General features: G+C 50.6%; 1 protein-coding gene across 1 annotated transcript in view; it reads right to left on the bottom strand.

The window, feature by feature from the left end:
* The window catches only part of VSTM5 (V-set and transmembrane domain containing 5), a 28,399-nt gene extending 18,167 nt beyond the window's left edge, over positions 1-10,232 (bottom strand). The window contains exon 1 of the mRNA XM_061405956.1: positions 10,118-10,232. Within this exon, the coding sequence (XP_061261940.1) occupies positions 10,118-10,208 (91 nt within the window). The 5' untranslated portion in view covers positions 10,209-10,232. The remainder of the gene's footprint in view (positions 1-10,117) is intronic.
* Between the last annotated feature and the right edge of the window lie 2,768 nt (positions 10,233-13,000).

Below are 13,000 nucleotides of genomic sequence, written 5' to 3'. Positions count from 1 at the left end.
TCCTTAGAGGTTAAGAAAGCCAGGTATGGCGGAGATGGTTGCCTGCCCCTGCCCAGTCTTAAGAGAGTGAGGTGCCCCTGGGTTTACCCTCTGCAGAGCTGGGCTGCAGGACTTACGGTGAGCCTGGGAAACTGGGAGGGAGGTGCCTCCTCGGACACTTCTGTGGAAACGTGTGTGCAACAGGAGCATGAAGGCAGAGATGAGGCTCTGACCTCTAACAGTTCTTCTGGGAGGACTTCCCAGGATGCCTGAAGGCACTTGGGAGACGGGTGCAGAGTGAGCAAAAGACAATTCAGACGCACGAGTGACTGGGGACCGCGGTGAGAGTGCACAGCTTCTCCTTCAGTGAGACTGAGGGCCAGCCCCTCTCCAGCCCAGTTCAGTTCAGTTCAGTTGTCACTCAGTCGTGTCCGACTCTTTGCGACCCCATGAATCGCAGCACGCCAGGCTTCCCTGTCCATCACCAACTCCTGGAGTTCGCCCAGACTCACGTCCATCAGGTCCTTAAACATCACTTCTTCCAGGGAGCCTTCTAAAGTCCCTCAACACCAGGGTGCCCCAGCTCTGGATTCCCAGAGCTCCGTGTTCCTCTCTATCAACTTAACCCAGTCCGTTGTAATTTCTCTTTTTTTTTCTTTTGGCCATGTCACATGGCACGCAGACCTTCCCGGTTCAGGGATCCATCCCGCGTCCCCTGCAGTGGAAGTGCAGTCTCAATCACTGGGCCTCAATCACAGGGAAATCCCCCTCTGTAATTCCTCTTGATTAATGGTCCATCCTCCTAGATCAATTGTCAGCTATGAACCCAGGGGGCTAGTCTACCTTGTTTTCCATGGGATCCCCAAGGCCAGGCACAGTACCTGCCACTGTGGGCTTCCCATAAACACATGATGAGAGAATGAAGGTCTTTAGGCAAGTCCCTCAATCTCTCTGAGCCTTAGTTTCCCCATCTATAAAATGGGGACTAATAGTCCCCATTGGCAAGATTACTATGAAGAGGGCTTCCCAGGTGGCATTAGTGGTAAAGAACTTGCCTGCCTATGCAGAAGACATAAGAGACACAGGTTCAATCCCTGGGTTGGGAAGATCCCCTGGAGGAGGGCACGGCAACCCACTCCAGTATTCTTGCCTGGAGAATCCCCATGGACAGAGGAGACTGGTGGGCTATACAGTCAATTGGGTCACAAAGAGTCAGACATGACTGAAGTGACTTAGCATGCATGCACGCATGCATGGAAGGCAGCAGTTAATGTGCTTGGCACAAAGCATTTGACTGATAAACAGTCACAGGTATCATTGTCTCATTGTCAAAAAACAATTGTAAACACTTGGGAGGTACTGGCTTTTCTTTTCTTTGTTGGCTGGAGGCTATTGTTAGTAATCTCTCTAAACCCACCTGGCTGTGTCTCCTCTGAAAGACCCAAGAAACCTGGCCTCATCCTCCTTTTCCTGCCCCATCGCCCAAGACTAGTCACCTCTCCCCACTTGCTGTTGCACAGACTGTGGCCCACTCCCCGCTGCGGCCTTTCCTCTGTAACTCGGCTCACATCACCCTCCCCATTCTCAGGTTTCTGCTCACTGGAAGGGTCCATCCTGAATGTCCCCTCCTCTGCCAGGCTCAATCAGCCTGCACAGTGCAGCTCCCAGGGGGCTTTCCACTCAGGCTGGGGGAGGGAGTGCCCATTTCCCGGCTGGAAGGAGCAGGCGAGCACACAGTCCAGTCCGGATTGCCGGCACCCCTGCAGGGTACGACGTGATGGACGGTTCACTCAGACTGAGGTGCTCGAGCTGAGCTGACAGTCTACCTGCATAAAGGAACCAGTTCTTGTTGAAGGACCCCTGGCCGCCCATCCCAGAGCATGTGCAGGGCTTGCTTGATGGTGAGAGGAGAGAGAGGGTCTGGTGCCCCGTTTCTGGGCACTGGCTTTCAAAAGGAATGTGCCCCAGCTCCACAGTGAGCCTGGGCTGGGAACCCTGCCACAGGGCTGACGGCATGCTGCGGAGAGCCCCATGGGGTCCCCGGCAGGGTCTGCTGCGGAGGACTCACATCTCCCTCCTGACCCCCGGTGCTGCTGTAAGTCTATCAGAGGAACTACTCTGGCACCTAAGATCCAAGACTTTCCCAATCCCATTTCTCTAGACAATTTATCAGATTGAATATGAAGAAACTGACCAGGGCTGAAAAACCTGATTTAACTAAGGCACTGCCACTGGCTACTGGCCCCAAGGGCAAGAAGACGGTGCTGCCGTGTCTGTGCTCATTATTCCTGTTGCTCAGAACCTGCTCCTCCCTCCTCTCCTGGCTTCCTCCTACTATGACTTCAAGGCTGCTGGTTCAAGAAGCCTCCTTCCAGCTCTCAGCCGAATGCCTCTCTCATACTTCCCGAGCATCTGACCACCAATCGTTCGGGTGGGACCCGACCCTCCCCGCCGGGTCACGTGATCCCCACTGCAGGGACCGTGCTGGGTGTCCCTGGCCCCTGGCACAGTGCCCCTTCCTCACTAGGTGCTCAGGAACCATTTACTAAACCAAACCAAACTTCAAAGAGAAACATTCTTGTCTCCTGACCTAAGCCTAGTGGCAGAATGTCCGTGGGTTTGTCAGGATTAAACTACCAGTAAGGGAGAAGCGTTCCAGAAAAACATCTATTTCTGCTTTATTGACTATGCCAAAGCCTTTGACTGTGTGGATCACAATAAACTGTGGAAAATTCTGAAAGAAATGGGAATACCAGACCACCTGATCTGCCTCTAGAGAAATTTGTATGCAGGTCAGGAAGCAACAGTTAGAACTGGACATGGAACAACAGACTGTTTCCAAATAGGAAAAGGAATACGTCAAGGCTGTATACTGTCACCCTGCTTATTTAACTTTTATGCAGAGTACATCATGAGAAACGCTGGACTGGAAGAAGCACAAGCTGGAATCAAGATTGCCAGGAGAAATATCAATAACCTCAGATATGCAGATGACACCACCCTTATGGCAGAAAGTGAAGAGGAACTCAAAAGCCTCTTGATGAAAGTGAAAGTGGAGAGTGAAAAAGTTGGCTTAAAGCTCAACATTCAGAAAGCGAAGATCATGGCATCTGGTCCCATCACTTCATGGGAAATAGATGGGGAAACAGTGGAAACAGTGTCAGACTTTATTTTTCTGGGCTCCAAAATCACTGCACATGGTGATTGCAGCCATGAAATTAAAAGACGCTTACTCCTTGGAAGGAAAGTTATGACCAACCTAGATAGCATATTCAAAAGCAGAGACGTTACTTTGCCAACAAAGGTTCGTCTAGTCAAGGCTATGGTTTTTCCTGTGGTCATGTATGGATGTGAGAGTTGGACTGTGAAGAAGGCTGAGCACCAAAGAATTGATGCTTTTGAACTGTGGTGTTGGAGAAGACTCTTGAGAGTCCCTTGGACTGCAAGGAGATCCAACCAGTCCATTCTGAAGGAGATCAGCCCTGGGATTTCTTTGGAAGGAATGATGCTAAAGCTGAAACTCTAGTACTTTGGCCACCTCATGTGAAGAGTTGACTCATTGGAAAAGACTGTGATGCTGGGAGGGATTGGGGGCAGGAGGAGAAAGGGACGACAGAGGATGAGATGGCTGGGTGGTATCACTAACTCGATGGACGTGAGTCTGGGTGAACTCCAGGAGTTGGTGATGGACAGGGAGGCCTGGTATGCTGCAATTCATGGGGTTGCAAAGAGTCGGACACGACTGAGCGACTGAACTGAACTGAACTGAACTGAAGGGAGAAGCGAGACTCTCCTGCACACAGTGGTAGACGTTCTGAGAATGGACGATGGGAGAGAGGCGCACACTTCCTGCCAGCCTGTTTCTTTGAGACAAGAAGGAGGGGCGTAGCTGTCTGTAGGTCTTACAAGCCTTCCAAGAGGTTCTTATGTGCAGCCCCGATTGAGAACCACGAACCCAGCCCACCCTCCTGGCCCCGTGCGCTCAGAGAAGGAAGGTGACAGGGCTTGCCGCCAGCACTGGGACCAGACCTCGGGCCCTATCCTTCCCAGTGGGGGACTTACTGGATGCCCCAGAGCTGTGGGGTTCCTCTGGGGTCCAGATGGTATCAGCCTGAGCTGCCCCCAGGGATGTGCCTCTGCAGAGGCAGGCCATTGAGCTTCCTGGACCACGGTGAGCAGCAGGAATATTCTGTGCTCACTTGATGGTCTGGCGTGTCCCTTTAGGGCTGACTGGTGCCTTCCCAGCCTGGCAAACCAGTTACAGAAGAAAATCATTGCCCAACGTTGTACTTGCCAACTGTGCCTCTCTCCTATTCCCATTTCTGCCGGATAGATAAATACTTTCTTAACCCAAGCCTGTGTTCTAGGAAAAACCCAGGTGCAGGCAGAAGAGGGTCCTGAGAGCACAGGCTAAGGGGGTGCAGAGTCAGTAGGTGTCGGATGGGGGACCAGTTAAATCCCCAGTAAGTGCTTGCTGAGGCAACACCCTTACTGCTTCTGTCACTTAGCATGCCCAGACCATGTCAGGCTCCATGAGGATCTGTCCTCCTAGCTTCCTCCATACCTGCTGTATGCCTGGAGCTCTCTTCTCCACCCCGTCCTGCTGTATGCACTTGCTTATCCTTCAAGACTCAACCTCAGCTTCTCCATCCCACCCTCCACGGAGGAGGACGCTTCCTGCTGACCGTGACCGATAGAAGCAACACACGTTCTCTTGGGAAGAACTCAATTTCAGTCCAGGCCACAGAGATTACAGCAAAGCTACTGATTTATAATATGCACCATGAGTTTAGATACATCAGAATACTAAAAGGAAAAAAAGCCTGAGAGCAGATGGAAAAAATAAGTGGCCTGAAGCCCCGGGGACAATGGAAAAAGGAAGTCTCCTGACTGCAGCCCTTTCCCAGCCCAGCACAGCGTGGCCTCAGGACTCTCTTGGAAACCAGGGATGAAACCATTAGGGTGACTTTCTGGTGATGCTGCCCCTCCCTCAATAACTTCAGTGTAAGTCCCAGGCATTTCTGAGCACCACCCCCAGGGGAGGCGTGAGGAGAGGGCACCCGTCAGCCTGGCTTGCCCTCCACACGATGTCACATCAGCAGCGCCACATTCACCCCATATCAGGGCTCTGCTCTCCCCATGGAAAGGGCTGCCAGCCACAAGATATCATGTCTCTCAGGACGGGCTAGCTAAGAAGAAAGTAGATATGGATAGGACATACGTATAATATTAATAGTTGAGAGGCATGAGCAAGATCTTGGCTATCAATGTGGACAGAGCTAAAAAAAAAGATTGCTATAAAAAGTAAGCTGCTGAGTAACAAGCACAGCATGATTCCATTTTTTACTGCGTTTTTTAAAAGCATACCCAAGCACCATTCTTGTGGGTGGGTATGTTTATATGTATGCAAGACCATTGTCTATAAATTAGAGAGAGCCCACACCTCATCCGTCGGTTTCGCCTGGCTCAGTGGAGTGCACCTTATGCGCTCAGTAACAATACTCGCGTGCCAACACGGATGGCCAAGCAGGTGCCAGCGGGGCTGTATCCTGTGGTGATGGATCCTGGGGTCTCCCCAGGGATTCTCCCTAGGCTGTCCTTCCCTTCCCGCCCGCCCCACGCCACCTCCAGCTAAGCTGGAACCTTGGTTCCACGCGGCTGTGGCCGCCCTGGCCTCCCTGCCGGTCCCCAGGCTGAGCCCCGGCCCCGGCTGCTCCTCCGTTCTCCTGGGCTCTGGCCAGGAGCGACTCAGCAGGGCCAGCTCCTCCACCCCGGCTCCACCCTGGTAAAGCGGGGATGCGGAATAGTTGTGTGTATGTTCACATGTGCACGTGTGTGAGTGGGTGTGGGTGCGTGCTAGGGGAGCAGGCTGCTTTTTAGAAGCTGGGGTTGAAATGCAGGCAGCAAGCTGGCTTGGCTCAGGCCACCAACTAAATTGTTCTACTTAACAACAGGTCCTACTATATAGGTTTATATCCTAGGATAAACCACAATGTAAAAGAATATTAAAAAAGAATGTATATATATGTATAACTGAATCACTCTGCTGTATGGCAGAAATTAACACAACATTGTAAATCAACTGTACTTCAATTAAAAACAACCAACCAACAAGAAAAAAACCCAAGGCGTTCCTACTTGAGTCTTGGATCATCTGCATCAAGATGAGCAGGGCACTGATACTCAGAGGCCTGATGGCTAACTTCTGGTGCTGAGAGCTGAGACAGGAGATGAACAAGGTCCTGGAAAAGCACTCCACCTGGCCAGGTGCAGGAGACCTGCCAGCTTGCAGGGCTTTTAAGGCTCTGTCTTAGTCAGCTTGTGCTGCTATAACAAAATACCATGAACCAGGGGCCCAAACAACAGACATTTACTCCTCACAGTTGTGGAGACTGGAAAGTCCAAGGTCAAGGTGCCAAAAGAGTCGGTTCTCGCTGAGGGCCTCTTCCTGCCTTGTCGACGGGCACCTTCCTGCTGCACCGTCATATGCAGTGAGGGGATCGGTAGTCTCTCTCCCCTTAGAGAGACACCAACCCCTCACAGAAGTCCTACCCTCATGATTTCAACTCTAAACTTAATTGCCCCATCAAGGCCCCACCTCCACATACCATTATATTGGGAGTTAGGGCTTCAACATAATGGCTTTCTGGGGGGACAGAAACATTTACTCCATAACATTCTGTCCCTGGTCCCCCAAAATTCATGCAGTGAATCCCTGCATGAATAATAAAAAAAAAAGACAGTAGAGCAGAATGCCCTCTCCAAAGTAGGTGGACCTCACCCAATCTGCTGAAAGCCTGAATAGTTAGTAAGAAAGAAAAAAAAAATTAATTCCATCCCAACAGTTCCCAAAGTCAACTCATTTCTCCTTCAACTCTAAAGTCTCATCTATAATAAATCAGACTGGGTAAGACTTGAGGTATAATTCTTCTTGGAAGAAAATTATTCTCCAGCTGAGAACCTGTGAAACCAGCTAAGTTAATGTGCTTCCAAAATGCAGTGGAACAAGCATAGGATATACACTCTCATTCCCAAAAAGGAGAGATCAGAAGGAAGAAAGGAGTGACTGGTCCCAGATGAGTCCAAAACCTAGCAAGGTAAATCCATTAGCCCTTAAGACTCACTCATAATCCTCTGTGGTGCCAGGCTCTGCCTTCAGGACCCACCGAGGCAGGGGTCACCTCACCCCTGCAGCTCCGCTGGACATCCCCAGGCCCCCCGGGGGGCTCAGCAAAGCCTCCGCCTTGCCTGTTGAAACCAATACCCTGCCCCCTTCCCCCCACATTTGAAACCAAGGAGATAACTCTGATGCTGGCTGAATTGCCTTCATTCTTTTCTTATCCTGAAAAATAGCATACACAGCTAGACAGCGATACATCCATCAAGTCCAACAGCCTCCCCTCACTTCCCTCTGTCTTCACCCTTGCAGCTACACTGGAGTTGTTCCTGGTGGGGGTGCTGATTAGGCCCATGGTTCACACCCAGGCTAATCTTATCAAACAGTGGTTTGTCACAATCTCTGTGCTCTCTTCTGAACATACTCTCTTTTTTATAACATAGGTTGACAATTTTCCACATCTTTAAGTTCCTGTTCCTTTTTGCTTAAGAATTCCTTCTTAAAGTCATTTTTCTCTTCTTGCATTTTACTCTAAGCAGACAGGAGGAACCAAGCTGCTCCTTCAACACTTCGCTTAAGAATCTCCTCAGTTAATTATCTAATTTCATCATTTCCAAGCTCCACATTCAACGCGAACTCTGGAACATGAACACAGCTCAGCTAAGTTCTTTGCCACTTTCTAACAAGGATCACCTTTTCCCTATTGTCCAACAATTTGTTCCTCATTTCCATCTGAAACCTCACCAGAACGGCCCTTAGAGTCCGTATTTCTAGCATGTACTTCCAAACTTGTCCAGCTTCTACCCATTACTCAGTTCCAAAGCTGCTTCTACATTTTGGGGGTATTTATGACATCAGCACTTTTTACTTCTGTCTTAGTCAGCTTGGACTGCTGTAACAGAATACTATTGACTGGGCGGCTTAAGGAGCATAGCTCTGGAGGCTGAGACAGCCAAGATCAAGGTTCTGGCAGATTTGGAGGGCTCTTTTCCTTCCCTGCAGACAGCTGCCATCTCGCTGTGTCCTCCCGAGGCAGCAAGAGAGGAGGGGCTCTCCGGTGTCTCTTCCTCCCCATCAGGGGATCGCAACATCATGACCTCCTCTAAACCTAATGCCTCCCAAAGGCTCCACCTCCAGATACCATCACTTTGTGGGTTAGGGTTTCAACATGGGAACTTTGGGGACACAAGCATTCCATCCATAATGGTCTCATTCACAGAGAAAAGGCTGCACATGCAGGGTGTGTGTGTGTGTGTGAGGTTGTGGCACATGCTTTCACGCAGGCTTCAGTGTCAGTGATGCGTATCTGGCTTTCTGGGTGGAGGCTTTGGGCAGAGGCTGCAGAAGAAGAGAATGGAGGGAGCTGGTGAGAGGGTGGAGCCCCCCTCCCCACATCATTGGGGCTGGCCTGGAAACATAGCCCCCCTCAGGCAGGGGCACAGGGCAGATGCCGGCTGGCACTGGGCAAGTGCTAGGGACCTGCCTTCCTGCAGTTTACAGCTCTGCAGGAGTCGCTCCTCAACAGAGAACTGCAAAACGGTGACCCTTCCTCCCGGTTTTGCATGCGTTTCCTCTTCATCTAGGATGCCCTGTGTCCCACTGTCCCATTCCCGGGTGGCTCTGTCCATCTGTCACTGGGTAGGCACAGCTCCCTTTGGGAGTCTTGGTCTAATTCCTCACCTCTGGGTTCTGAGCCTCTAGAGCTTCCAGAACTTTGGCACTCCCTGCCTCTCAGGACTGGCCACTCCCAGCCAGCACTCTTGTTTGCTTGTCTGACGGCAACCCGGTGAACCACAGAATCCCCAGTACCTCTGTGGCCTGCTTCCTGGAAGCAGAGGGGACCGTGAATGAGTGAATGAATAAATGAAATCTGCACTGTGGTGAACGGCTGACCCCTGAACCTCAGGGACAGCTGTACAGATGTTACGTCAGAATGTCTGGTTGGAAACACGTTGGAGAGGTGCAAAATGATAGTAAAGGTCACTACGACGCCAGACGCACCCACTCATCTGATGGACTAACCTACTTCCTGCTCCACAGACAGCCAGAGGCGCAGTCCCTACCAGTCTTTGTGGGTTCCTGAGATTCGCAGCCTTCGAAACTGGGCTGTAGATGGAGAGGTGTAAAGGTCAACCGTGCCACATTAACCCTGGTTTAAATACTAACTCTATCACTGCCTAGGTGGCGACAGCTGTGCCTGTTTCCTCACTTGTGAAATAGGCATGAGAGCGGCACTTTTTGATTCCCTTTGCTGTACAGCAGAAACTAACACAACACTGTAAAGCAACTACACTCCAATGAAAATTAAGGGGAAATAAGAAGAGTGGCACTTTGTACATAGAGTTGCTCTGAGGATTCAATGATAGACGTGCCGTCAAGCCCTGGGGACAGTAAGCGCAAAGGCGCTTAGTAAGCAGCGGCTCCTGCTAGAGGTCCTCCCCGCCCGCGGCCCCGCGCTGGTCATTCTGGAAACCTCGGATGACTAATCTGTAAAATGGGAGTGATCATAAGGGGAATGACTAAATGAGAAGGTGCAGCTGCGCTCTGATCTGTGGTCTGGGTCCCCGGGATCCAGACATCTGAATCCTTCCCCCGCGGCAGAGCGGTGAGGGCCATCTCCAGCCTGAGGACTTCAGACCCCGACCCCGGCCCCTACCCCCTTTCCTCTTTGAGAGGGTCTGCTGGGGGTTCCTCTAAGAGGTGGGGGCCTAAAGCACCAGGGACCAGCGCTGGGGACACAAGAAGGCGCGAGGGAGAGGGGGTCCCCACAGCAGGGGCGGGGCGCGCGTGCGCCGGGGTCAAGGATGCCAGGGCCGCAGCCGGGTTATTCCAAGAAAAAGGAATACAGAACGCAGAGGCGGAGGGTCCGGGGGCAGCCGGCTCTCCCCCGGCGGCTTTCGGCTCCGATCGCAGCGGGGGCCGCTTCCCGCTCCAGGCCGCGCCCCGCCCCGCCGGCCGGTGGCCGCGACCCCCACCCGGGACAGTCCGCCCCCCGCCCGGCCCGGCCGGGCCCGCGCTTACTCTGCAGACAGCGGGCGGCGGCCACGCAGAAGGCGAGGACTCCCAGCGAGAGGCCGCGTCTCCGCGTCCTCCCGCCCGGCGGCGGCCTCATGAGCGCGCCCGCCGCGCCGGCCGCCCCGCACCGGCGTCCGGGGCGCGAAGGCGCGGCCCGCGCGCGCCCCGCCTCCTCGGCTGCGTCCCGCGGGCCCCGGGGGCAGATGCCGGGCACTGGCGCTGCTCCGGTTGAACCAGTTCCCAGGGAGCGGGCAAAGAAAAGGAGCGAGGAGGGAGGGAGGAGAGGAATGCACCACTCGGGGGTAAATTATAGCAAATCATGTAGTCTCCTTCCGTTCACACCCACTTTACTGGTGTTGATTCAGGTTTCAGCTGGGCAGCAGAAGGGAGGGAAACTATTAGCTGTTGCCTGAGGACCGAGAGGGACCATCTAATGGCTCCATGTGAAACGAGAAGGCTTTCAGAAAAGTGAAATGACAGTCTGGAATGAAAGGGATGAGAAGAGGATGAGGGAGCCTCAGGCTGCTCTGGGTGGAGCCGTTGGGCAGTGGTGATAGTTGTCCACCAGGTACCATCCATGCATCTGAACACCATCCATCCATCCACCCATCATCCATCCATCCATCCATCCTCAGTCCATCCACCCATCTATCCATCTCCCATCCACCATTCTTCCATCCACTATTTATCCAGCCACCATCCATACCTCCAGTCATCCATGCATCCGAGATTTGTTCACTGAGAGCCTATTTATTTGCACAGGCCTAACACATGGTAAATACTCATAAAACACTGATGGAATGAAGCTGGGCACTGTGCTAAAGGCTGGGAATACAACATGAACAAGATAGAAGTCTTCAGAAATCCTAACAAGAGGTAGGGGCTAGAAAAACAAACAATTGCTGTACAGAGCATGTGTATCTTTGATGAGGGAGGCCCAGTAGGCTACACAGACTCAGAGCAAGAGTCATTACCTGCTGGCTCACTGGACGATTCTAAAGTGCAGCCAGAGTGGAAAACCACTGCTCTAGGTTAGTTAGAAGCTTCTTGTGTCATATTTAAAGACATTTTGATCTGAATTTATCAGATCCTTTACTTAGAGTAGGATTTCATAGAGGGGAGGAGCATGATAGCACGAGTCCATTTAAGCCATGATTATATCTGCTGTTTCATTTGTTCATTCTCTCTCTCCATCCCTCCTTCCTTCCCTTCCTTTCTTTTTACAATTATTAGTTTAGTGCCTACAAGGTCCCGGGTATGGCAATAAATCTGGTTGAGGCAGAGAAGAAGAATAGGGAAGAAAACTAGAAAAGCATGTTGGGACTAAGATTTGAGAGGTCTATATACTGATACTGGGGGATTCCTTGGTGGCTCAGTGGTAAAGAGTCTGCTTGCAATACAAGAGATGCAGGAGATGTGGGTTTGACCCCTGAGTCCGGAAGATCCCTTGGAGGAGGGCAAGGCAACCCACTGCAGTATTCTTGCCTGGAGAATCCTATGAACAGAGAAGCCTAGTGGGCTACAGTTGGTAGCCAGTCAGTCAGACATGGCTGAAGAGACTGGGCACACACACATACTAATACTGAGGATGCTTGTTTTTTTCTATAAGGATATAATTCAAGATTCATAATGAGTATGAAATGTAGTCTTCTCCTTTGCAATCTTTGACATATACTTTATCCCTCAGGTATTTGGTAATTCTTCTCACCAATCAACCACTTGGTTTAAAAAGAACACCAACCAGAGTTTATTTCCTCAAAACCTTAAGAGCCATTCTTCACTTCCAATAGAAGCAAATGATGTGTGTTTATAGTGACCTAGCTTTATGACAGCCATATATCCTCAAACAATTCTCATGTTCAGAGACAGTTCTGACTTTTATTTTATTTTTTAAAAATTAATTAATTTATTTATTTTACTTTACAATATTTTATTGGTTTTGCCATACATTGACTTGAATCCACCATGGGTGTACATGTGTTCCCCATCCTGAACCCTCCTCCTTCCTCCCTCCCAATCCCATCCCTCTGGGTCATCCCAGTGCACCATCCCCGAGCACCCTGTATCATGAATCAAACCTGGACTGGCACTCGGTTTCACATATGATATTTTACATGTTTCAGTGCCATTCTCCCATATCATCCCACCCTCGCCCTCTCCCACAGAGTCCAAAAGATTGTTCAATACATCTGTGTCTCTTTTGCTGTCTCGCATACAGGGTTTTCGTTACCTTCTTTCTAAATTCCATATATATGTGTTGGTATACTGTATTGGTGTTTTTCTTTCTGGCTTACTTCACTCTGTATAATAGGCTCCAGTTTCATCCACCTCATTAGAACTGATTCAAATGTATTCTTTTTAATGGCTGAGTAATATCCCATTGTGTATATGTACCACAGCTTTCTTATCCATTCATCTGCTGATGGACATCTAGGTTGCTTCCATGTGCTGGCTATTATAAACAGTGCTGTGATGAACATTGGGGTACACATGTCTCTTTCGATTCTGGTTTCCTCAGTGTGTATGCCCAGCAGTGGGATTGCTGGGTCATATGGCAGTTCTATTTCCAGTTTTTAAAGGAATCTCCAAACTGTTCTCCACAGTGGCTGTACTAGTTTGCATTCCCACCAACAGTGTAAGAGGGTTCCCTTTTCTCCACACCCTCTCCATCATTTATTGTTTGTAGACTTTTGGATCGCAGCCATTCTGACTGGCGTGAAATGGTACCTCATTGTGGTTTTGATTTGCATTTCTCTGATAATGAGTGATGTTGAGCATCTTTTCATGTGTTTGTTAGCTATCTGTATGTCTTCTTTGGAGAAATATCTGTTTAGTTCTCTGGCCCACTTTTTGATTGGGTCATTTATTTTCCTGAAATTGAGCTCCAGG

Source organism: Bos javanicus, chromosome 29 (genome assembly GCF_032452875.1).
Source record: "Bos javanicus breed banteng chromosome 29, ARS-OSU_banteng_1.0, whole genome shotgun sequence".
Lineage (NCBI taxonomy): Eukaryota > Metazoa > Chordata > Mammalia > Artiodactyla > Bovidae > Bos > Bos javanicus.
This window is presented reverse-complemented; position numbering and strand designations above follow the sequence as displayed.